Here is a 25160-nt window from a genome sequence, read left to right on the forward strand (position 1 = left end):
CAGAGAGGACAGACACAAGGGAGGGGAGATGCAGGGGATGAGTGGAGACAGGGAAAGAGGCAGGAGAGGTGGAGGGGCCCAGAGAGACACAGGCACAGACACAGATGGGGACAGGAAAAGATCGCTGAGGCCTCGCTCCAGGAGAAGGCAATGGCCTAGGCAGCTCCCCAGGCCCGACTGGGATCTGCTTCGAAGCCCAGCTCCCCTCACACCCCTAGGCCCTGGCCTGGCCCCCATCCGCCTGGGACATCTGCACTGAGCCCAGGGAGGGAGGCCACAGTCCGTTTCGGGTTTCCCAGGCCCTGAGTCCTTGCCCAGCCCTGCCTTCTCTCTGGTCAGAATCTGGCCTCGGCTGGGACCCCAGACGAGAAAAGAGAAGGTCCCTCGGGGTTTTCACGTGGCTTTATTTGTGCTTACAGGAAATGGAGGGGGAGAGGCTGCCCCGGTTGGCACTGGGGATCCCATCTCCTCGTGGCCTGATGGCTCCAGGAGTGGGGCTCCTCTCCAGTTTCCAGGCTTTCAGGGCACAGCCCCCTCCCCAGCATTTGCTGAGCCTGGGAGTGAACTTGGCTGCCAGCCAGCCAGAGCAGATAGCTTTCATCCCCCTCGGAGGTGCCTTCCAGGAGGCTCTCCCCGGCTGCAGCCTGATCAACGACGATTGAGGAGCTAGGGTCCGGGAGGGTTACTGGCCCAGAGGACTCTGGGAAAATCCCCTGCCTATCGGGTAAGAAGATGGCCTCCCATCCTTGTCTCAGTCACCTCGTCCACAAGCACTTCCTGGGGAGCTGCCCTGCACCAGGCCTGTGTGAGGGTCGCAGGAAGAGAGGGCTGGGCCCTGCCCTCTGGGACCACACATTTGTCAGGCTCCTACCCACCTCTGCCTCTGCAGCTGCTGCCCTGGGCGACCCAGGCAGGCCTCCATCCCCTCCCGGCCTCCACTTCCCCATCTGTAAAATAGAAGGCTCAGACCTGATGAGCCAAGAACTTTTCAAGTCAGAAGGAGGCCGGGTGCGGTGGCTCATGCCTGTAATCCCAACACTTTGGGAGGCCGAAGTGGGTGATTCACTTGAAGTCAGGAGTTCGAGACCAGCCTGGCCAACATGGTGAAACCCCGTCACTACTAAAAATACAAAAATTAGCCGGGTGTGGTGGTGTGCACCTGTAATCCCAGCTACTCAGGAAGCTGAGGTAGGAGAATCACTTGAACCCGGAAGGCAGAGGTTGCAGTGAGCCGAGATCAGGCCATTGCACTCTAGCCTGGGCAACAAGAGCAAGACTCCGTCTTAAAAAAAAAAAAAAAAAAAAAAAAAAAAAAAAAAAAAAAAAAAAAAAAAAAAAGACAAGAAAGAAAGAAAGAGCACTGGGGGCTCAGGGCCGTGGCTCACACCTGTAATCCCAGTGCTTTGGGAAGCCAAGGCAGGAGGATCACTTGAGTCCAGGAGTTTGAGACCAGCCTAAGAAACATAGCAAGACCCTGTCTCAAAACAAAATTTAAAAATTAGCCAGGCATGGTGGTGCGTGCCCATAGTCCCAGCTACTCAGGAGGCTGAGGGGGGACGATCGCTTGAGCCCAGGAGATCAAGGCTGCAGTGAGCTATGATTGCACCACAGCACTTCAGCCTGGGCGACAGAGCCAGACCTTGTCTCTAAAATAAAATAAAAATAATAAAAATAAAAATGTAAAGGAGTACTAGAGCCTGGGCTTGAAGGCCAAGTACCCCTCACCTTTCTGGGGTTCAGGGTCCTCATGGGAGGTGACCCTGCAGGTGACATAGAAGCGCATTTGTCCTGACTTTGCTTTGTGAACCCCTCCCAACGCCTGGAAAAACTCAGCCCTTTCAGCCTCTCGCCAGCACTCTTTGTCCTGTGACAGGGCCGCCTGAGACCTGACAGCAGCAGCCGTAATAGTAGCAGAGCACATGTACTGAGCACTCACTGTGTGCCAAGGGCATGCAGGCTTCAGGCTCTGTCTCACCTAACCCTCCTGAGAGCCCAGGAGCAAGGTGCTGTCACTGTCCCCCATTTCACAATGAGCTTGGGGAGCATTGCGCTTTACCCCATCCGCACCCTTAGCCACCCTGAACCCCACAGCAAGAGCAGATGGAGCATCCTCTAGCCCCTCCTGCGAACCGGAGTCTCCTCCTGCAACCTCAGTGGCTTGTGGCTCCCACACTGCAGTATCCCGACCAGCTTCAGGGGCTCTGTGAGCCACCCCCGCCCAAGAGGCTCTTTCCCTGCTGACCTCCTGAGTCTTTACGGCTCAATTCTGGCATCACCTCCTCCAAGAAGCCTCCCACCTCCCCATCCCTCCTCCAGGCTGGATTGGGAGCCTTCTCTGGGCTCCCTTCTATCATGGCACCTAAGATGCCGTATGGTCACTGACTGCTGTCAGCCCATCTTCTCACGAGACTGTGAGCTCCTTGAGGACAGGGGCTGGGCCTTACTCACTGCTCTGTTCCTAGCACTTGCCTCAGGGCCTGGTGCAGTGTGGGCTTCCTGAATGTTCTAGTGAATGAGTATGCAAGGCCATGGATGGCAATGCTGAATATCTGGCCCCTCTCTTTTTATCTGCGGCATCTCCTATAGCTCCAAGGCTCCAGCCTCCCCAAGAAAGCACTGGAGCTTAGACAACAGCAGGTGTCTCCGGTCACCTGCCGGTCTGGCCTGGGTCCCCAGGTCAAGGTCCTGCCAGCCCAGGATGGTGCACTGCCCTGGAGGGTCAAGTGTGCCCTCTCCCACCACCAGGAAGCCAGAGAACCCAGCCTCGCAACAGCAGGATTCAGCAGCGGCTCCTGGGAGTCAATCACCTTGACATTTTGGGGACTGTGCTGTGCTGAAGCTGCAGTCAGGCATGACGAGGTGGATGAGCTCACCCTGGGGAGACTGTGTGCGGGTGCAGGCAAGAGGGGCTGGCCAGGAAGAGGCAGGTGGGCCCACCTCCATCTCCAGGTTACCCCAACAAGGCAGGGCTGCCCAAGAGATGGGAGTCCCTCTGAGAATTTCAGGGAGTTCCACCAGATCACCATCAGGCGACCTCCCTCCAAACCCTGCTCAGTCTCCAGGCATCTTGTCTTCCCTGTCCAGGAAAACAGGCATGAGCTGGAAGCCCTTCTGAAGCTTCCAGTCTGAGGCTGCACCTCGGGCTCAGGTCATGCAAAGAGTGTATCCCAGAGATACAAGGCAGAGAAACAGAAGCAGAGCATCGGTGGGGAAGTAAGTGCCCAGACATGAGAAATGACAGCAATTGAAGGTGATGGATGCTTCCGACAGCCACCCCTGATGAGCCCCTTCAATCACCTGCTGCCCAGCGGTGCTGAGAAATAGCCCCTCTTGCTCCCTCATCCCAGCTCGCCTCGCTCTGAAGGGCTCCCTGGGGGTTCCCAAAGACCCTCCTCCTCAGGTTCTGAGCGCGCCTAGGAGCCCAGGCTCCCTGACACTTACTATGATAAGCAGGATGAAGTAGATGAAGTTGTAGAAGGAGTGAGCATCCATCACATAGTACATGATCTCCACCCAGCCTTCCAGAGTGATCACCTGCCGCGCGCAGAGGAGAGAGACAGAGAGGGCTGGCCCATCAGAAAGCCCGTAGCCTGGGCAGCACCCCACACAGAGGCCCCACTGTGTGCCAGAACGCATCACACGTGCTGCCTCGAGTCCCTCTCACAGGGGCTGGACAAGGCACATCACATTATACAGGTGAGGAAACTGAGGCTCAGCAAGGGGAAGGCACTTGCCCACTGTCGCATAGCCAGGAAGGGGTGGAGCCAGGATTTGAACCTTGGTCCTTCCGGTCTACCACACCAGCGAGAGGGCTGGAAAAGCAGGGAGCCTGCCCCTGCTCCAGCTTATCAGCTGGGCCACCCACCCTCTTTGAGCCTCAGCTGCTTCTTCTGCATGTGGGGAGCCCACCTGGCAGGGCTGGGGTGCAGCTCGGTGGAGCCTGGTAGTATGCACTGTGATGAGGCTGGTGTGACTCTGTCACCACCCACCCCACCCCGACTCCTTCCCAGACTGGGGGATGGAGCAGCCTTGGGAAAGACAAACTCTAGGTCCTTGCTGGCTTCTGGCAAATGCACAGAGTGGGACCCCCAGAGCAGCCACCCACCCTCCTGGGCAGACAGTTCCAAAACACAGTTGTTGCTGTCACCTCACACCCTGCAGCTCTGAACAAATGATCCTGACGCTCCCCCAGAGCAAAGTGCCTAGGGCAGCGGAGGGCAGTGCAGGGCAGCACAGGGCAGTGGAGGCAGCGCAGGGCAGCGGAGGCAGCAGAGTTCGGCCCTCCCACCACTCCCTCAGGGAATTCCCAGCTCCCCCGTCTGCTCCTGCCCCTTCTTTCCGAGGACAGCAGAAAGGTAACCTCTACTCAGCACTCTCTGCACACAGGGCTGGCTGCCCTGAGCGCGCCACCTGCTTTATTCTTAACAGCCACCCAAGGTGAGGGGGGGCTGTTACTACCCCATTTTAAAGATGAGAAAACTGAGGCACAGAGAGGCCAAGCAATACACCCAAGGTCCACTGCCCTAGTTCCTTCCCTACACAAACCCCAGCCTATCCTCTGCAGACTGTAGGCTGACAGGACAGTCAGTGCAGTGGGGCAACGCAACAAGCGCTTTGCACACCATGAGGCTAGCGCTGCTTTGTGAATGTGTGTGTATTATGTGCACTGGGTGACAAGGCGAGAAACATTTCTTACTGACTCCAGATTAGCTACTTGGCACTCCCTACACCAGAATTTTGCTCAGGCTGTCCCCACCGGGAATATCCTCCTACCCCATGATCCTGGCCTTGGTCAGCCAATCCCTCCAACAGAGCTTGAATCCTGCCTCTCCTCTCTGAACAGCCCTCCCTGCTGGGATCCATATGGCCCAAGGCAACCTGGGGCTCTGCAAAGAGCTCAGGCTTTGGGGTCACCCAGAGCTGGGTTAAGATCCTAGTTTTGCCATTTAATATTCACATCATCTGTGGTCAATTAGCTTGCTTCCTTTCTTTGAACCTCGGGTTCTCTGTCTATAAAATGGGCACGATAATGCCTATTCTGCCAGCAAGCTGGGCAGGTTTCAGTGAGATAGGGGGTGGCAAATGCCTAGCACAGAGCCCTGCCCACCAGGCAGAGCTGCCCACTCTAGGACCAGGTTGGCCCCAGGCCTGAGCAGCCTCACCTGGAAGATGACAATCCAAGCGTAACCGATGTTGTCAAAGTTGATGGCACCCTTGTGGGGGTTGGCGCTGCCCGTGCGGCACACATTGTAGTAACGGTTCCAGTTGACACAGAGGCCGCTGGTGTTGAGGTCCTGGCGCCCCGCCCCAAAGTCATAGACGTCGTCCTTGGACAGGCAACACTCACGGCCCTGTTCCTTGAGCGGGGGGATCTCATGGCAGCCCATGATCCCATTGTCCCCCGACAGGGAGCAGATGAAGGGCATCTCATCGTCCTCCTCCGGCTGGTAGTATGGGGGCAAGGCCACATCCCCTTGTCTGTCCACAGGTGAGGGTGGGTAAAAGAGGGAAAGGGGAGGGGTCACTGCCAGGAGGATCAGGAAGGGAGAGGCCATACAGCATGGCAGGATGGCCCAGAAGGCCTTGTCACTGCTTCAGGCCTTGGCACATGCTGTTCCCCTGCTTGGTCACCATTCCCCACCTCTGTTATAGCCAAGAAAACCCCCACTGACCCACTGTGGTCCCCTCCTCTGGGGAGCCTCACTGTGCCTTGCACACACCTTCATTATGGCTCCTGGGGGAGATGCCCCCAACTCCCCTGGGAGGCTGGACATTTCAGCATCCCCAGGCCACACACACTGTTGGGTTCACACAGACAGAGCAGATGCTCAATAAACAAGCACTGGCTTTTACCAATCCAGTAGATGAGGGGTAAATCCTCCATCTGCTCCACCCACTTGCATCTAAGTGATCCTGGGCAGATCACCTCCTCTCTCTGGACTTTGTTTCTTTTTTTTTTTTTTTTTAGACCAAGTCTCGCTCTGTCACCCAAGCTGGGGTGCAGTGGTGAGATCTTGGCTCACCGTAACCTCCGCCTCCCTGGTTCAAGCAATTCTTCTGTCTCAGCCTCCTGAGTATATGGGACTATAGGTGCATGCCACCACACCTGGCTAATTTTTGTATTTTTAGTAGAGACAAGGTTTCACCATATTGGTCAGGATGTTCTCAAACTCCTGATCTCAGGTGATCCACCCAGCTCAGCCTCCCAAAGTGGTGGGATTACAGGCGTGAGCCACCGAGCCCAGCTGCCCCTCTCTGGACTTTGATTTCCTTATCTATAAAACAGACAACAATCCCTACTCTGACCATCCAGAAGGGTTAATCTATGCTTCACTGCAATCCTAATCAAAATCCCAACATTTTGGCCTGTGGAGCCTGCCCAGATGGCTCTAGGATTTATTTGGATGGGAAAATAGTCAAGACAAGTTTTAAAAAGGAGAGAGATAAACAGAAACCAGATCTACAAGAGAGCCAAATGCTCTACAACTACTATTGTTAATACTGTGTACCACTGTGACACGAACAGAAAGGTTAATGGAATGCCATAGAGCACAAAGACAAACCCATGTACAAAGGGGAACTTAGTATATCACAGAGATGGCTTTTCAGACCTGCAGAGAAAGGAGGGGCCCATCAGTAAGTGGTGTTAGGATAGTTGCTATCTGTTTGGGAAATACTAGTTAGATCCCAACCTCACACCATACACAAAAATAAACTTTCTGAAGACAGGTATCCAAAACTAGACATATAAATTATCCCATTTTTAATTTTTATACTGATTACACATTAAAAATAATATTTGGATATAGTAGATTAAGATAAATTGTAAAACTAAAAATAGTAAACTTCCAGTGGATTAAAAAGCATAAATGCAATGAACATCAGCACCAAAACATTATAAGAAAATATGGAATATTTTTTGTTAACTCAAGATAGGTATAACTTTCCTGGGTAAGACACAAAATCCAAGTTTTGTAAAGGAAAAGTTCGACCAGATCGACTACATACTAATGTAAAATTTCACTGAGACAAAATATACGAAGTAAAAAGACAAGCAACAAATTGAGATAAAGCAGAGGTAGGCAAACTTTTTGTGTAATGGGCTATATTAGCAAATATTTTTCTGCAGAGCACCTGGCCTCTGTCCCAATGACTCAACTTTGCCATTGTAATCTGCAAACAGTTACAGGAAATAGATAAACAAGTTGGCATAGCTGTTTCAATAAATCTTTATTTACCAAAACGGGCCATAGTTTGCTGTTGCATAGGATGAAGTATTTGCAACATACAAAGAAGATAAAAGGTAACTATCTAAAGCAGGGGTCCCCAACCCCCGGGGCCACACAGGAGGACATGAGTTTCAGACGAGAGAGCATTACTGCCTGAGCTCCACCTTCTGTCAGATCAGTGGTAGCATTAGATTCTCATAGAAGCACAAACCCTATTGTGAACTTCACACTCAAGGGATCTAGGTTGTGCACTCCTTATGAGAATCTAATGCCTGATGATCTGAGGTGGAACAGTTTCATCCCAAAACCATCCCCCAACTCTGGTCCATGGAAAAATCATCTTCCATGAAACTGGTCCCTGGTGCCAAAAAGGTTGGGGACTGTTGGTCTAAAGCATATGAAAATCTCCCACAACTCAATAAGGAATAGGAAAAATAACCCACTGGGGGAAAAAAAAGGACAAAAGACAAGAACAGAAAAATTCACAGAAGAAATAAAAAATGGCCAATATATAGGAAGAAACACTAATGGAACAAAATAACCAAATGCAAAGAAAAAATAATGAGATCATTTTACACCCATCCAAATGGCAAACATTTCAGGGTTGGTAATATTCAGGAAAAGAATGAATGTAAACAGACACTCACATACACTGTTGTGGGAGTATACATTGGTACAACCTTCTTAGAGGGCAATTTGGCACATCCATCAATAATCAAAATGTACACATCCAACCCAAATACGTATGGTCACCTGAGTCTCATAGAGGCACCACTGCAATTCAGTGGAGAAAGCGTAGAGTTTTCCATCACTGGTCCTGGGACAACTGACTATCCACTGAAAATAAATCAATAAATCTTGATCCCAACGGGGACAGGGTGCAGTGGCTAACGCCTGTAATCCCAACACTTTGGGAGGCCAAGGTGGGTGGATCACCTAAGGTCAGGAGTTCGAAACCAACTTGGCCAACATGGCAAAACCCCATCTCTACTAACAATACAAAAATTAGCCATTTAATAGCATGGTGGCATGTGCCAGTAATCCCAGCTAACCAGGAGACTGAGGCAGGAGAATCGCTTGAACCTGGGAGGAGGAGGTAGCAGTGAGCCAACATCATGCCACTGCACTCCAGCCTAGGCGACAGAGTGAGATTCCGTCAAAAAATAAATAAGTAAATAAATAAAATCTTGACTCTAACCACAAACCATACACAAAACTAGAGATGGACCACAGACCTACATGTAAGGATTTTTTAAAGAGAGAAAGTTCCTAAAAGAAAGCACTGGAAAATATTTTCACAATCTTTAGAAAAGATTTCTTAAATAGGATACAAAAAACAAAGCTAAAAAAATGATTCATAAACTGGACTTCATTACAACTAAGAGTTTCATTCATCAAAGGACGCCATTAAGAGAGCGAAATGTAATTCCTTCTTTGTCACGTCTGTGAGTATTCCGCTGAGTGAATACACTGCCATTTATTTATTCATTCTGCCGATGGTTTGGGGTTGTTCCTGGTTTTTCGGCTCTTATGACTCATAAATATTCTTGTACACATCTTGGGATGTATATAAGCCATCCCTTTTTTGGGTAGACACCCAGGAGTGCTGCCAAGTGAGAGAGGCAGGATTTGACCCTGACTGCCAGGCTGGGGCTCGGGTTCCTAACCCACACACCACGCTGTGGCAGTGAGGCTGCCTCGATCAGGAATACCCTCCCCACCCACTCCCTGTGCCCCCGCCTGCCTGGAGACATTTTTCTTGAACCTTTTAGGTTCAGCTCAAGGTCACATCCTCTGAGAAGCCAGAAGTCCCGCTGGTCCTCTGTGAAGCGAGAAGCCCCGTTGGTGCCCACCCTGGCTGGTCTTGTAACCCCTCTGGGCTTCCAGGCCCCGCTCTGCCAAGCCCAGAGCACCCTGAGGCCTAATTTTCAACACATTCAGCTCCCCAGTGAGACAGTACAGAGGACAGTGGCCAAGATAACGGGTCCCTGCATCCCCAGGGCCCAGCATAGGCCCTGGCCCCTGGAAGGGGTTGGTGAGTGTTTGTGGAATGACAGTATCCTGACACCCACGCAGCCAGGAAGGGGCTGGACGCTTGCTGGAAGCCTTGCCGTTGGCCCTGGGTGAGTCCCTTCCCATCTAGGCCTCAGTCCCCATCTGCATAGTGACAGGTCGGGCTGAGGCTTTCTGTGGCCCCAATTCCGACCTCTTTGTGTTACACCCCAGGAAGGGCCCTTCTCCGCCCTGACTACTGAGCTCTGCCCCTCTCACAGGGCCCACTGTGCCAGGAGCTAGAGGCTTCCAGGCAACAGGCCTGGCTGGGGAGAGCCCAAAAAGAGGACCTTGAGGAATTCCCCTGCCCAAGACCCTGCCTGGTTCCCCAAGATCCTAGCTAGGATCTTCTCAAATTCCAGCTTTCCGATCACCCAGAAGAGATCTTGCTGCCTCTTTGTGAACCCTGGTTACCAACTTCTCTGCTCCTTGTCCTAAACAAGCCTTGTGAGTTAAGGTCTAAACCTCCCTTATTTCTACAGGAGTCACAGACCTGGAATGACCCGGGCCTTGCTCCCCACCCAGACGTGCGTGAACTGTACTCATCTCCTTTCTTCTTCATCACCGACCACCCGCCCTAGGAGAATGAAGCCAGGAGCTCAGAGGGAGGCGTGGCAGTCACCCAGCATCTTCCCTTAGGGCGTTCTTTCTCCAGTGACATTTCTTTATATTTATTATTCCCTTCCTGGGGTGGGGATGGGGGTGGACCAGATCAGGTTACTCTTTAACACGGCCCAAGCACGTCCACGGCATCCTCCCTCCAACTCCCCTATTGCATCCAAGACAGGGCTGGGGGCTGTCTCATGAGGCCTCGGGACGACCACAGAGAAGGAGACATCAGGGACTGGGACACAGAATCTCCAACAGCCAGTCCTCGCTCCCAGCCTGCCTCTGGGTGAAATGAACTCACACATCCACTCACTCACTCATTCCTTCAACAATTAGCTGGGAGCACCTGTGCCAAGTCCTGCACTAGATCCTGGGAAGAGTCAAGCCCCAGGTGCCCCTGCAGTAGAGAACTGACATTCCAGGGGCCTCCAGAGACCTTGGATGAACCGACAGGAGATGATTTCAGAGAGATGAGTCAAGAAGAAACCCCAGCAGGGCTGTGTGATGGCCAACTTGGGGCTGGGGTGGTGAGGGAGGGCGAGGGAAGGCCTCCAGGAGGAGGCGTCGGGTGTGCTGAGCCCACATAATAAGAAGGGGCCGGCCACAGAAGGATCCAGGGAAAGAGGCCTGTGGGACAGAGGGGCGGAGCTCATACTACCCTGACTTCAAAGCAGCTGCCTCTCCCCAGTCCCACTGCCCCGGGCCCTGCCTCACGACCTGCCCCTTCTGGGAGTGGGCATAAGTGTAGACCCCCTTCCTGAACCCCCACTTGGGGCCCTTACCCACCAAGGTACCCCTGCTGTGGTCTATGCAAGTACCCTACTGTTCCCCCACAGCGATGGGTGGATGGGCCCGTTCCTACCCAACTTTCACCCTCCAGCTCTGCTACCCTCTCCCCAACCAGACAGGCGGAGAGGGAGAAACTAGCTCTCACCTGTACAGTGTCCCCACATCCCCACGCTTCCCACAGTCACCTCGGTCCATGATTGACAGACTGAGAGGCACTCACTAGAGGTGTCTGGGATCGGCTCCCAGCCCTGCGCTTCTCAAGGGCAGGGATCCCCTCTTTTGCCGCATCCTGAGACCTGAGCACAGGCCCAACAAAAGGGGAGTGAGAAAATGGATGAAAATTCTTTCCTGTTTCTGACTCCCTGGGGCCTGGCACTTAGTCGGTGCATGCCATGCATATCTGAAATGAATGCATATTCACGTCCAAACACATACGCGTAGGTACGTGTGTGCGTACACTTGTCCCCCACCACTACGGAAGCACGGGTTCTATAGGCGTCCCATTTTTCAGACAACTAAGCCCAGCTCCTCCAAGAGCCAGAGCTTGATTTGTGTGTCAATAATCCTCTCTCGGAGGAGTGTCCCGCCCCCTGCTTTCATACACAGGCGGCGGAATGGGAGCTCAGCCTTCCTGGATGACTCAGCCACCAAGGGGAATGAATGTGCTGTGAGCAGAGAGCCAAGTTCTATGCCTGCTCTTCAGGTTTTCTGTCTTCTTTTTCCTCCTGGGCATCACTTCTGCTTGTGTCTTAACTTCCCTTTCCCCTCCTACCTGACCTCTCTTTTTCTGCTGCTTCTACCCCATTGGCCCTGATTCCCAGTGACCCAGAAGGTTAAAACTGTGTCTTAGTAAGAGTCCCTGGAGCTGCATGGATGGCAGGGGCTGAACTCACATGGTGAAATTCTCCTCCAGGAAGCAGCGGTTACGCAGCAGGCCAGCCCAGAGCTGCACGCCTATGATGCCAAAGATGAAGAAGACAAAGAAGCAGAGCAGCAGGACATTCCCCAGCATAGGCAGCGTGTCCAGGAGCAGGTTCACCAGGATCCGCATACCTGGGAGGAGGAAAGGTGGAGGGATGGTCAGACAGGGAGCAGAGGTCCCAGAGAGGAAAGAGTGAGAGCAAGATTAGAGAAACAGGGACGGGGAGTGGGATGCATTTTCAAGAGCTCCTTGCTGTTCCCATTCTGTTCAGTGGCTGCCAGATACACCCTCTCCTTTGTATCTGCCCCTCCACCCAAAAAGCCATGGAAATGGCTCAGGGCCCCGCTCCACTTACACTAGATTGTGAATGAACAAGCAAGCACTTATGGAGCACCTTTTATGTACTACGTGCTCTTCTGTGTACTTGCACAAATGTGATCTTCAGTCTTCATGACAACTCTGTGAGGTTGATACTATCATTTCTATTTTATAGAGAAGGCAGCTGGAGACTCAAAGAACTGAAACTGCTTGCCCTAGGTCACACAGCTCAGAAGCAGCAGGGTCTAGATTTAGACCAGGTGTCTTGACACAAAATCTAGGTGTCTTTTCACAACCCCGTTGTCTCAGTGGCCTGGGACTGAGGCTGGTTCCCCTTAGTATGCCCAGCACCTGCATAGAGTGGTCATAGTACGTGCCCAATGAATGTGTCCTGAATACCCTTTGTCTCTGGGGCAGTCACTGTTCCCCTTGACCATGTCAGGACACAGCAGTACCAGCCAGAATTACCACTCCCACTGCATGATAGAACCAGGCAGAGCCCCCAGAGTCACCTTCAGAAGAGCCAAGGGCCTGCTAATAGGCTCTACAGAGAAGGCCCACACAGGAGTCCATGGCTCCAAGGAAGGTGAAGAGTTGGTGGGGCACCTTTGAGTACACACCCTCCTCCTAAGATCCTGTAGAGTCCATACTGCCCACCTCTCTAGCTTCATACCTCTCTCAATTTACAGCCTATGCCTTGCAGTGCCAAATTATTTGAAGTTCCCTAAACATACCATAAGATTTCACACCTCCGTGCTTTTATCCTTGCTGTTCCCTCTTCCCAGAACACCCTTGCTCCTCTCTTCTGCCTGGCAAATCCCTATTCAGCCACCACGGCCCTGTGAATGCTCTTTCTGCGAAGGCTTCCAGACTCTTACATCATCACAGGTAGAGTTCATCCTTCTCTCTTCTGCTCTGGGCAATCTCAGCACCTCTGACCTAGCCTAGGCTGCCATGTACAGTTGTGCATGTTGTATACTGCACAACCTAGGAGGTTCCATCCATACTAATATCTCGTCTTCTAGCCCTAATGTATAGTTGTCTGTCTACTTTCCTGTCTCTTTCACCAGGTTGTAAGGTTCTGGGGGCAGGACCCTGGTCTAAGTCACCTCAGTATTCCCAGAACCCAGCAGGTCCTGGCCCAGAAGACAGACTCACCTAACATTTGTTCAATGACTACTCATGAACGAATTATGTGATAAGTCATGGGGAGGGAGTGGAAGATTGAAGAGAGGAAGATGGAAGGATGGTGACAAGTAGAACCGTGGCCCTGTCCAGATGGTTTTATATGCCAGGGGTGAGCCTGAGGTGGTTATTAATGAGGATAATTATTTGGAATTTGCATCACAAACTCTGTGTGCAGTGATTTCCAATCAATAATTAATGCTCACCCCATCTTCCCTCTCCACAAAACTAGGTCAGCCTCCTCTCAGGAACGACAGTGGGGCTCGCCTGCAGGCGGCTTCATCCCACCGGGAGCAGGCCAGGGTGAGGGCTCAGTCCTCCACCACGCTACACCCCCAAGCCGGGGGGCGAGGCGTGTACAGCAGAGGGGAGAAAATAGAATGGGTGCCCAATAAATGGATGGGTAATCCATCCAAAGGAATCCCCTGACTCAAGCAGGCCAACTGCAGGCCTTTCTAGTGCCCCACCATTCGTTCGTTCGTTCGTTCGTTCATGAAACACATAGTAAATGCCAGCTACATGCCAGGCATGGCGTTGGGCACATGGGGAATCCAAAGACAAACAAGACCCAATTTTTTACCCTCCCCACCCCCATTCCCCCCGCCACCAGAGCTCACAGCCTGGCAGCAAGAGGACAGGGAATCAAGTGTTGAGCCAAAGGACCATGACTGGGGAGTGGGGCCGCTCCGGGCACATTTGCTGAGCTGGACTCCAGGATGTGAAGCCTTGGCCAGCAGAGGGACTGGCATGGGCAAAGGCACCATTCCTGAGGGCGGTTGCGGGGGGCTCCAAGGAGTGTGGGGCTCTGTGCTGGGTGTCTGGGCAAGGAGGTCTGCTGGCATATTTCTAAGCAGGCAGAGCCCTTGATCAGCTCTGAGCTTCAAAAAAGAATGGGCGAGCCCCGAGGCCAGGACAAGGACAGGAGGCAAGCACAGAGGGCTGGTAGCAGCTGGAGAAGAGGCTGGATGAGAAGGGCCTGGAGAAGGCAGCTCCGCACAGTCCCAGCCTGGCTGCTTCACTCCCACTCCTGCTGTTCCCTCCGGCCGGCCTTTGTTGCTCAATTAATTACATCTCCCTTGTTCTCTGGGATATTGAAATTCCGAAAGGCTCCTGCAAACCTATCCGGCTGGCTTCCCTGAATGGCAGCCCCGTCCCTCCTCCCCTCCTGCCTCACTCTGCCCAGCTGGGCCCCAGTGCACTTCACAGCCCTCCCTGGGGCCCAGGGAGTCCCAGGGCCACAGAGCCCCAGCATAATTAGCTAATTAAGGACTTAGAACGACTTTATCCCTTCCTCGCCAGTGAAGAGGGGCCACAGGATTAGGGAGCCAGGGAGGACCTCAAGAGACCACGGCTAATCTTCCTTTTATGCCAACGGTCAAGTAATTAGCCAAGACAGGTTGGCCAGTTACACTGTACCTTCAGTGCCTCTAGAGCCTGGCACAGGAGGTGGAGGCAGGGAGAGAAAAGAGAAAAGCAGACAGAGGAGAAAGTGAAACTAGGAGTGACAGAAACAAAGAGGACAGAGAGAAAGAATGGACAGTCTGCCTGCAAGTCACCATCTGCCTCAAACCATCCTTTCTACTTCATCTCCTGCCACACCTTCCCCCGGCCAAACCCTCCTCCTCCAGGCAATCCTCCCTGATTCTCACCCCCAGTTAGTCATGAAACCACCCTGTCTCTTGTTGCCCCAAGGCTCTCACTCACTCTCAGGATCAGGACGGGCTTACCTGGTTCTGTGTTGTGTTTGTTTTTGTTTTTTTGAGACGGAGTCTCGCTTTGTCGCCCAGGCTGGTGTACAGTGGTGCGATCTTGGCTTATTGCAAGCTCCCCCTCCCGGGTTCACGCCATTCTCCCGCCTCAGCCTCTGAGTAGCTGGGACTACAGGCACGCACCACCACGCCCGGCTAATTTTTTGTATTTTTAGTAGAGACGGAGTTTCACCGTATTAGCCAGGATGGTCTCGATCTCCTGACCTCATGATCCGCCCGCCTCAGCCTCCCAAAGTGCTGGGATTACAGGCGTGAGTCACCGCGCCCGGCCTGGTTCTGCGTTCTTAGTGCACCTTTTCAAGCCTTCTGCCTGGAGCAAGAGCCAGATGGGCCATGATGGGAACAGGCTACAGGCAGCCCCACGAGTGTGATTGAGGGCCCTGGCTCCCCAGCTAAAAAGGGGAAGAGGACTCTGGAGTCCTCAGGACACCTGATGCAGCCCCCAGCCCAGTGAGCGCCCAGAGCACAGGCCCAGGACAGGACATCTGGGTCCCAGTCCCAGCAGGGTGGCCTTGAGGCAAAGCTTGCCTTCTCTGGGCCCCAGTGGCCTCATCTACAGAGCAGACAGTGGCTCCTGTCCAGCCAGCCCTTCAGGAATACCATGGGGCCAGGACACTGCTGATGGAAGATTCCCTGAAGTCAGAAGCCTCCAACAGCCCATGCGCTCCACGGGAAAGTGCAAATCCTCACCCCCACTTCCTGGCCCCTGCTCACAGACTCCTCCCGAGTCCGGCCCCACCTCCTTCTATCCGCCCTACCACACCTGAAGGCACCAGCCAGACTGGCAGCTCCCAGCATCCCCACTCCCCACCCTGGCACACACTCTGTCCCCGCCCACAACGCCTCCTCCACCCTGCCATAGGATCCCGGGACCGCTGTGCTGCACCCAGCCAGACGGACCCACTTCCAGTCCTGGAAAGCCCACTTTCGGGGCTGCCTCCATGCCCTTGCACATGCTTGGAGGGCCATCTCTCGCCTCCTTTTTGGGGATCTCAGCTGAGCAGTCACCTCATATGGTGCCCCTGCCATGAGCTGCCGCTGCCCACCCGCCCTCCATCGTAGCCTGTGCCAGTTACTGGCTCTGCCTCCTCCTCCCCGCTGGAAATCAGGCAGGCTCTGCACCCAAGGCCAAGGCGGCTGCTCTGTGTTCTCCCATCCAGACCAGGACCTGGCACAAAGCAGCCCCCTGAAGGCCGACAGCTTGAATGAGCAAAGGTGTGATGGGCGAGTGAATGGAGCCACTCAGCAAGAACTGAATGAGGGCTGGCTACGTGCCAGGCACTGTGCTAGGCTCATGGGGATACATGAGTTTAAAAAAAAACACAAAACAAAGTTCCCTGTCCTCATGAGGCTCACATCCCAGGTAGAGGAGGGAAAAACAGGCAATAAACCACACGGGTGACACATAAGGACACGTCCTCATTCGTTGGATGAAAAGTGCTATGAAAACAAAAAGAAGGGGGAAAAGGTTGGGGGTTTGGCCTGGGGTCAGGTGAACATTAAATAGGGGGCCAGGAAAAGCAGGACGACGCTGAGCAGAGACGGGGAGGGGGTGGCAGAGTCAGCTGAGGGGTTGTCGCTGTCTGGGGGACAGCCCTCAAGTCGGAGGCAGCCTGGACAAAGGCCTGGAGGCAGGAGGCAGTCAAGCACAGCCACAGCCACAGCCACAGCAAGGAGACCATGCGGCTGCAGGGAAGCCGTGCAGGGATGAGGCTGGGGAGGAGACAGGGCCAGGGGCCTGGAAGACTTGAGCTTCTCCAGAGGTATCACGGGAGCCACCATAAGGGAATGAGCAGAAGGGAGACGTGATCTGGGGAAGGGGTGAGAGGATTGCCAGGCTGCTGGGCAGAGAATGGATCGCAGGGGGCCAGGGCAGAGGCGGGAGAGCATCAACGGCACAGTCTGCAGGGTCTCGTGCAGACGCCCCTGTGGACAGCGCCCCAAATGGCACACACATCTCTGAAAGGGGGCCGGGCCTGTGGGCTCCACAGCTGTGTGGTCACTGCCTCCCAGAGGCCTCGCCAGGGACAGAAACGGGAGTGCTGAGGGTGGGGCCCAGGAGAGCTGTGGCTCCCTGCCCTGTGCCCTCACTGTTAGGATGGCCCAGGCCAGACACTGGGACCTCCCCACAACCCTCACAGCCTGATGATCGGGCCTTCCGTCCCCCTGCTCCTCTCCGTCCTGCCTGGCCCTGCCTGGCCATCGTACACTCATCATTGTGATAAACCGGAAGGTGGAGGGGCTGAGCCCAGATAATGATGGCAGTGGAGTGGGGAACGTGGTGGGTTCTGGAGGTATTTTGGAGGCCAAGCCAAGGGATGGGATGTGGATGTAGGAGGAAGAGGGCAGTTGGGGACGACTCCAAGGTGTGGGGCCTGGAGCCACAGAGCAGCCCTTAGCGGGGGCGGGGCTCCATCTGGAGATGCGGAGCTTGGGGTGGCCGGAGTACATCCCCATGGAGTCGCTTTGCTAGCTCTTGGGGTCTGGAGTTCAGGGGAGAGGGGTCTGGCCCGGGAGCGGCACGTGGAGCACCAGGGTGAGGACAGTCTCCAGACAGCACTGAAAGCTGGGGGCTTGGTGGCGGCAGATGGCAGCGGGCCGGTGGATGGAACTGCTCACCCTTTTTGGGAGCCCCTAGACTAGAGCCTCTGCTTGAGAGAACCTGGGCAGCAGCCAGGCAGAGGTAGCCCCTTGGTGGCAGTGGGGATACCTGAGAGGAGGTGGCAGAAAGAACAGGAAGCACTTCCTGACAGGCATCACCCCTGGAGGTTTGGGGTGTTCTTGGCAGAGGGGAGCTGTCAGCCCAGATCGGTTCAGCCACTCTGCCAGGCCAGCTCCAGTAGAAATCGCCAGACACGTGCCAGCCTCTGCCAGGGCACAGCCCGTGGCCCCGAAGAGTGGAGTAGGGGTGAGGGGAGCCAAGGCTGTGGCCTGGCCACTGGGGGCCACTCTCCCTGGACTGGCTGGGTCAGTAAAGGGGCTGGGCGGCTGGGAGAGGCCGTCTCTGCTCCTGCCATTGCCAGCGCCAACTAATCAGGGGCACAGTGGGTACCGGGAGGCCTGGCCAGGCAGCAGACGGCCAGGTTGCCAGGGTCACAGCTGCCGGCCCAAGGCCCAGCCAGGGAGGGGCCTGTGGGCTGGTGGAGGGCCTTGGTGCCCACCGCTGAGAAAGGAAACCAACCTCAGCCAACCAGCAGCACACTTCCCCAGTCCCAGGAGAGGCCTCGGGTCCCTCCCAGAGCTGGTAGTGCTCACACCCTCGGGGACTGGCCTGGCTGTCTCACTGCAGGTCCCCCCACCCGCTGTGCCCCAAACCACTCCTAGGCATCCTTCAAATGTCCCGCCACCCCTTCCTCTGGGAAGCCTCCTCATAGTCCAGGTAGGCGCCCTTTCCCATCGGTCCCTGCCCCCATCAGAGCAGGCATCCCACTGGCCTGCAGCTGTCAGCCTTTGGGGAAGGGGCTGTGCCTGATCCTGGCCCCACACCTGGCCAGGGTCTCTCCCAGAAAACCCCAGGTGGATTTTGCTTTGGATGAATGATGGAAGCAATCCACGAGTCAGTGAATCCACAGTGGCCAGTACTTTGGTCCAGTGTCCTGTCCAGGACACTCCCTCCCTCCGGATTTGTAGAACAGAACGCAGAACTCGACCTGAGATGGGGGAGAGGGAGAGGCTGCCTTCGCCCTGCCCCACCCCCAAGCACTTCTCCCTGCGCGGTCCAGGCTGCTCTTTCCTGTTGCCAAATCCAGCGCTTGCCAGATGCTCTGGCCAGATGTTCTCCCACCCACCCAGCCCCATCTCTCCTGGGAAGGGAGCACCCCTGGGGAAACTGGCCCCCCTCATTTCATCTCTCCATTTCTCTCCCTGCTTCCCTCTCTTCCTTCCCCATGGGGGCTGCCAGGCCTTTCTCCCTCAGGACAAAGTGGGAGCCCCTTGTGGGTGCCTAGAACAGACAGCCCTGAAGTCCAACGTGCGACCTGGTGGGGACTGATAGCCCAGTAGCCTTCCTTCTGCTCTCCCCAAGCCCCGAGTAAACACGCGCTCCAAGTGAGAATGCCGACACTTCCACGCCAACTCTTTCAAGGTGCATCTCTCAGACCTGCCCAACAAATGCCCCCCAAGGCCCTTCCAAGAAGGAATCCTGAGGCCTTCCTCACCCCTCCTCAGCACGGTTGGCCTGACCATGACCCTGCTTGGGCAGGCACCTGGGCAGGAAAGGGCTGGGCCTGGGGCGCGAGGGCAGGGGCCCGCTGTGCACTAACCACAGTGTCATCCTGCCTCCTGCCCTGCCTCGTGGCCTCAGCCTGAAAGGGGCTCAGCACCACGAGACCTGTGTACCCCGACAGTGAAAGGCATGCAGAGGTCTGGAGCAGACCAGGCTGAGCGGGGAAATGGGAGGAGAGAGGGCCTCGAGGCATCACTGCAGCCCACGGGACCTCTCTCCTTTGACCCCGGAGGCGGGCAGGGACGTTTCCTGATGTCCCACAGACAGTGGGGACGGGGGTGGGTGTCTGGCGCCTACACGCTAACAGAACAGAAAGGAGGTACTGAAACACAGTGAAAAGCTGTAGGGTCAGGTTCAAACCCTAGCTCTGTCCCCAGCCAGCTGTGTGGTCTCGGGCAGACTAGTCAACCCCTCTGCCTGCTTCCCCATCTAGAAAGTGGGTGTCACAATGCCACTGACTTCCTAGGGCTGTAGTGAAGATGAAATGACACTGCCCATGTAAAGCACTGTGATGGGCTTGTCGCAAGCACTTGATACACTTTAGCCGCTTATCGGGCGGATCTGGAGGTCCAGAGATCGAGACCATCCTGGCCAATATGGTGAAACCCCGTCTCTACCAAAAGTACAAAAATTAGCTGGGTGTGGTGGTGGGAGCCTGTAATCCCAGCTACTCAGGAGGCTGAGGCAGGAGAATCACTTGAACCCAGGAGGCGGAGGTTGCAGTGAACCTAGATCACACCACTGCACTCCAACCTGCTGACAGAGCAAGACTTTGTCTCAAAAAAAAAAAAACTTTAGCCACTTATGATTATAATCAACTCCCTAGAAAATGTGACCAACCCTCTCCCTTTCCTGCCACGCAGTCCCCTGCCCACCCACAGGATGCCCAACCCAGGATGACACCTCCATTCCACCTTTGCACATGCCAATCTGTCTGCCAGGCACACCCTCCCCAACCCTCAGCTGATGAGTGTCTTCCAAAACCAGCCCCTGAGAAGACGTCCCTGTCGCCCTACGTCCACCCTCACTGCTCCCAGCACCTTTCTAGCAGCAGCACCTGCGGATTGCGTAGGCACACGAGGCTGTGCACGCAGCTCTCTACACCCACAGCGGCATTTCAGCCTTCCAAACCAGATGGACATCGGTATTATTAACTTCTCTTGAGAGCTGGGGAAATAGAGGCACAGAGAGGCACGTGGCTTACTCAGGGTCCCATAGCCAGTGGGTGGAGGCCCTAGGACCAGAACCTGACCTGACAGCACAGAGCAAACCTCCAGCTGGTGGTGCAGCTGAGGGGACAGCAGCCTTCCCCACAGCACTGTCAGGGACTGTGAGTTCGGGCTCAGGGCTGCCCCTGAGCTCCCCAGGGTCTGCCTCGCCCCTGCTCCACAGCCTGGGTCAGGAAAATATCACCCCTGCTGGCCAGGCCTTGGCAGTGACTGCTCTGGAGAAAACTCACTTACTGGAGAAAACAGCACTTTTCATATGCAAATGGCTCAGGCAGTGTGCTTAGGGAAGCAAGGCAGTGCCTTGAGAGATGTATAGGCTGAGGCGGCTGGGGCGGGGGGCACATGTAGAGATGATTCAGCCCCATCTTGCCAGGGCCCAGAGAGAGGCGGTGACTTAGGAAAGGTCACAAGCAAGGAACCAGAACCCAGCCTCCCAACTCATAACTTGGCACTTCTTTCCTCCCTCCCCCAACCACCTCTCTGCTATCTTCCCCTCTTTATCCATCAGAGGCTGTGGCCTGAACAAGGACCTGCAGGGGTGCAGTGGAGAGACACGTATTTTATACGATTCTGTAAGCAGCACCATGATGTCCATGTCCCCCGCTCATCCTGGACAAAGTTGAGAGCCACACTTCTGATCCAGTTTCTCCTCCTGCTTTGTTTGTACAAGTAGGGAGACTGAGGCCCAGAGATGCCAAGGGACTTCTCAGGTCACACAGCAGGCAATATGGCAGAGCTAAGACCGGAACTTTTATTCCCTGACCCACACTTGCATCTTCCTGGCTGTTCGTGCTGGAGCTTTGCAGACTTCGCTGTATTTTTAAAACACAGGCAACCAGCCCACTCCTCACGGCTTTGTAATTAATAACCCATCACTCGACTGTGACCATCACCAGCCCTCTAGCTTGCCCTCTAGTGACGAGACTGAAAGCTACGGGCTACTGTTGAAAAGACTGTGTCCCGGCGGCATGGCGGCTCATGCTTGTAATCCCAGCACTTTAGGAGGCCGAGACGGGTGGATCACAAGGTCAGGAGCTGGAGACCAGCCTGGCCAACACAGTGAAACCCTGTCCCTACTAAAAATATGAAAATAGCTGGGCGTGGTGGTAGGCACCTGTAATCCTGGCTACTCAGGAGACTGAGGCAGGAGAATCTCTTGAACCAGGAGGCGGAGGTTGCAGTGAGCCAAGATCACACCACTGCACTCCAACCTGGGTGACAGAGCTAGATGCCATCTCAAAAAAAAAAAGAGAAGTATGTATCCCAGGGCAGAAGCAGCTCAAACCATAAGTAGGAGGAATGTCCGCAGGAAAACCATATTCAAAAAAAAAAGAAAATAAAAAAACAGGCGACCTATGAAATCTCTCTAGGAAGCACTTCTAAGAGCCCGATCCACCCCTTCTCCACCTCAGGTCACTCATTCCCTGGTGGCTCTAGGCAGAGGAGCCGGCACCTAAGGACAAAGCTGGGTGTCCTGTGAAATGAGGGTTAGACCAATGGACTTTCAGTCCCACGTGCTCCAACAGCCTGGGGCTCCTGTAGAATCAATCGCCTGTGAGGATGGCAGGGCCCTTCCAGGGGAACACCAGGTGCTGGAGGGCCAGCGCTCCCAGTAACTCCCCAGTGCTGGTTCTGAGACACTTTTCAGGCTGTGGCTGAGAGGCGGAATCAGGCTCAGCGGCTGGAAGCAGACCACTCCCCCAACTCGGCGCTCCTTGCTGCCCAGCGGTGGCCACTAGCAGGAGGAGACCCTGAGGAAAGGCTCGGAGCCCACTCGGGGCTCCTTCTGTAATTGGAGCGCACAGGGATGTTGGGCACAGGGTCGATCCCTGCCTTCCCCAGAGGCCGGGGCAGGCTGGTGCTGGGGACCGGGAGCGTCCTCCACCTCCAGGGAGCAGCTTGATGAACTCCCCACACAGCAGGAGAGGAACCAGGAGGAGCAAAGAGGACCTAGAGGGAGAGGCACAGGCGCCCACACACACGTGCAAGGCACACACACGCTCTTCACACACATGCACCCTCACAGGCACACACATGCTCTCTACACACACGGACACACACACACTTCACACACATACACCCTCACAGGCACACACACACACTTCACACACCCTCACAGGCACACACACACTTCACACACACACCCTCACAGGCGCACACACACACTTCACACACCCTCACAGGCACACACACACACTTCACACACACCCTCACAGGCGCACACATTCACACACACACTCTCACAGGCACACACACACACACACTTCACACACACACCCTCACAGGCACACACACACCTCTCACACACACCCTCACAGGCACACACACACACCTCACACACACACCCTCACAGGCACACACACACCTCTCACACACACCCTCACAGGCACACACACACACACTTCACACACACACCCTCACAGGCGCACACTCTCACATATACACACTCTCACGTGCCCATTCACGTGTGCAGGCCTTCACATTTGCTCACATGTGCACACACATCCTCAGATGCACACACTGTCAGGTGCAAACACAGTCTCCCATGTACTTACATGTGCCCACACACCTCAAAGGCACATACCTGTGCACACCCTTCCTTGCACACACACACACTTGTGCACACGCATGTCCTCACACATGTTCTCTGGTGGACACACCCTCACACCCACACATACCCTCACACAGATGTAGAGAAGCCCACCTCGCGAGAGCGAGGCCTCTGCCCCGTGTCCCATCCCATGCCCCTGAGCCCCCCTCCAGCCTCAGCGGTCCCAGCACAGTGTGCTGTCCCCTGCTGGTCAGACCCTAGACCTGACAGGAGGTTCAGATCAAGATCACGCACAAACATCCCTCGTGTGCGACCCCCTGCAACGTGCACACACCTCTGGAATGTGACTGTGCCTGTGGGCTCCGTGACCTGGAGTGTGACTGTGGCCCCATGGCAGCTGCCTGCTGACGGCATCCCCTGCCCTCCCCAGGACAGAAACAGGCAACACTGTGGGTGGGACCCAGGAGCGACATGGCCCCCTGTGCTGCCCCCTAAAAGCCGAGGTCCCTCCCGCCCACCCAGCTGCCCACACCAGACACTCAAGGAGGACCTGGACTGGGCCCAGCAGTACCTCTCCCATCCATTTGCTGCTCTGCCTCCTGCCTGCCCCTGCCCAGTACCGGCCATTCGCTCACACCTGTTCCAGGAGCAGTCCCTTGTCCAGCTCACCCCCACTGCCCGCCCCCCCGCACTCTGGCCAGGGGTGTTTCTAAAGCAACCACTTGCTAACCTCCTCTCACGCTCCCACTGCCTTCAGGCACATGGTCCATCCCCAGGCCCTGTCCTCTCCAGCCTCATGCCCCACCCCTTTGTCCACCCAGCCCGCAACCCGCAGCTCCTGCAGCTCCCTCCCCAAACCCTTTGCACTCCCTGACCTCCCCCCAACCGCCACCCAGCCCTCCCCCTCCACCCACTCAATCCCCATCCTCCCCTGGGTCTCAGCTCAAACGTCCCCTTCTCCCAGAGGCGTCCTGACGCCCAGCCCCATTCTCCCTGCCTCCTCATGCCTGGCACAGGAGCATGTACAGCTCTGTGGTCCTGGCACAGCACACAGCTCAGTACACCTGCTGCCTGTGTCCATTTCACACGTCTCTTTGGAGCGCCTTCTGTTTGCCAGGCAGAGTTCTGGGTGCTGAGTGCACGGAGGCCACCTTTTGGCTCATTTCCCAGTAAAGGCAGGCGGGGCACGTGGGAGAAAATCACACACTGTTGGGGAAGGTGTGCTGGTTTGGTTTGGTCCTTCCTGAACTGCTGTTTGGTCACACTGAATTGCTGTGTGACCCTGGACTGGCCACGACCCTCTCTGGGCCTCAGTTTCCTCATTTGTTAAATGTGGGAAAGATGGTTTTGAACTCGGTGATCTTCAAGAAGCCCTCTGGGATTGGAGGGGATGAGAAAGACAGAGAGAAGCTGGCCCTAAAATGGCCTCTCTGCATGTCACCTCCCCGCCCCCAAGGGGGTCTCCCCAGGGCAGTGGGAAGGGGCCGGACTGGTAGAGCTGAACTGCCCCTCCCACTACCGCACAGCTTTGGTTCCCACTACTCACTTGCCCTACCTCGCCTCCCAAGCCTTCTCAAGGACCCTCACAGTAGCACTCAGGACCCTGAGAGTTTCCTATCATATTGTGACCTTGAGACCCCAGCCCCCAGGGCCCCCTCTGTGCCCTACCCAATCCAAGCCAGTCCCTCTCAGAACAAAGCAGGATTGGTCCACCCTCCAGGCTCAGACAGCTCTGCCACCCTCCTGGTCACCTTGCTCCACAGATATCCTGAAGCATGTGGCCTCTCCTGCCCCGCCAGGCATGCCCAGACTGACCGATGCATTCTGCAAGCCCGGGGTCAGGCCAGCCCCACAGGGCGCTCAGGATGGATGGACCACAGAGGTTGGCTGGGTGGGGTGGATGACAGAGCCCCAAGGCCCCAGGGCTAGGAATTAGGGGAATGGGGATAGCACTGACTGTGGACGAGGAGCAGGTGCCAGGAGACCTGTACTGTTTGGCCGATGGGGAAACAGAAGCTCAGGCAGGGAAGAGAAGCAAGGGGTCAGACAGAGCCAGGAAATAAGCTGGGCTGAGGACAGACAGAACTCTGTTCAGATTCCAGCCCTGCCGCTGAATTGCTGTTTGACTTTATGTGAGCCACCTTTTACTTCTCTGAGCCTCCCACAGGTTGTTGAGCCATCAGATGTCAAGTTCCTGGACCACAGGAAGTGGGTAGATGCCTATAAAAGCCCCATGCAGCCAGGCGCGGTGGCTCACGCCTGTAATCCCAGCACTTTGGGAA

The 25160-nt window shown here is 55.2% G+C and overlaps 1 protein-coding gene across 1 annotated transcript in view; it reads right to left on the reverse strand.

Annotated features, from left to right (window-relative positions):
* The window catches only part of CACNA1I (calcium channel, voltage-dependent, T type, alpha 1I subunit), a 130675-nt gene that overhangs the window by 39102 nt on the left and 66413 nt on the right, over nt 1–25160 (reverse strand). Inside the window, exons 5-7 of the mRNA XM_011979122.1 lie at nt 11573–11732; nt 5163–5478; nt 3442–3534 (exon numbers count right to left, since the gene is read on the reverse strand). Of these exons, the coding sequence (XP_011834512.1) occupies nt 3442–3534; nt 5163–5478; nt 11573–11732 (569 nt within the window). The remainder of the gene's footprint in view (nt 1–3441; nt 3535–5162; nt 5479–11572; nt 11733–25160) is intronic.

This window comes from Mandrillus leucophaeus, unplaced genomic scaffold (assembly GCF_000951045.1).
Source record: "Mandrillus leucophaeus isolate KB7577 unplaced genomic scaffold, Mleu.le_1.0 Scaffold2, whole genome shotgun sequence".
In the NCBI taxonomy this organism is placed as follows: Eukaryota; Metazoa; Chordata; class Mammalia; order Primates; family Cercopithecidae; genus Mandrillus; species Mandrillus leucophaeus.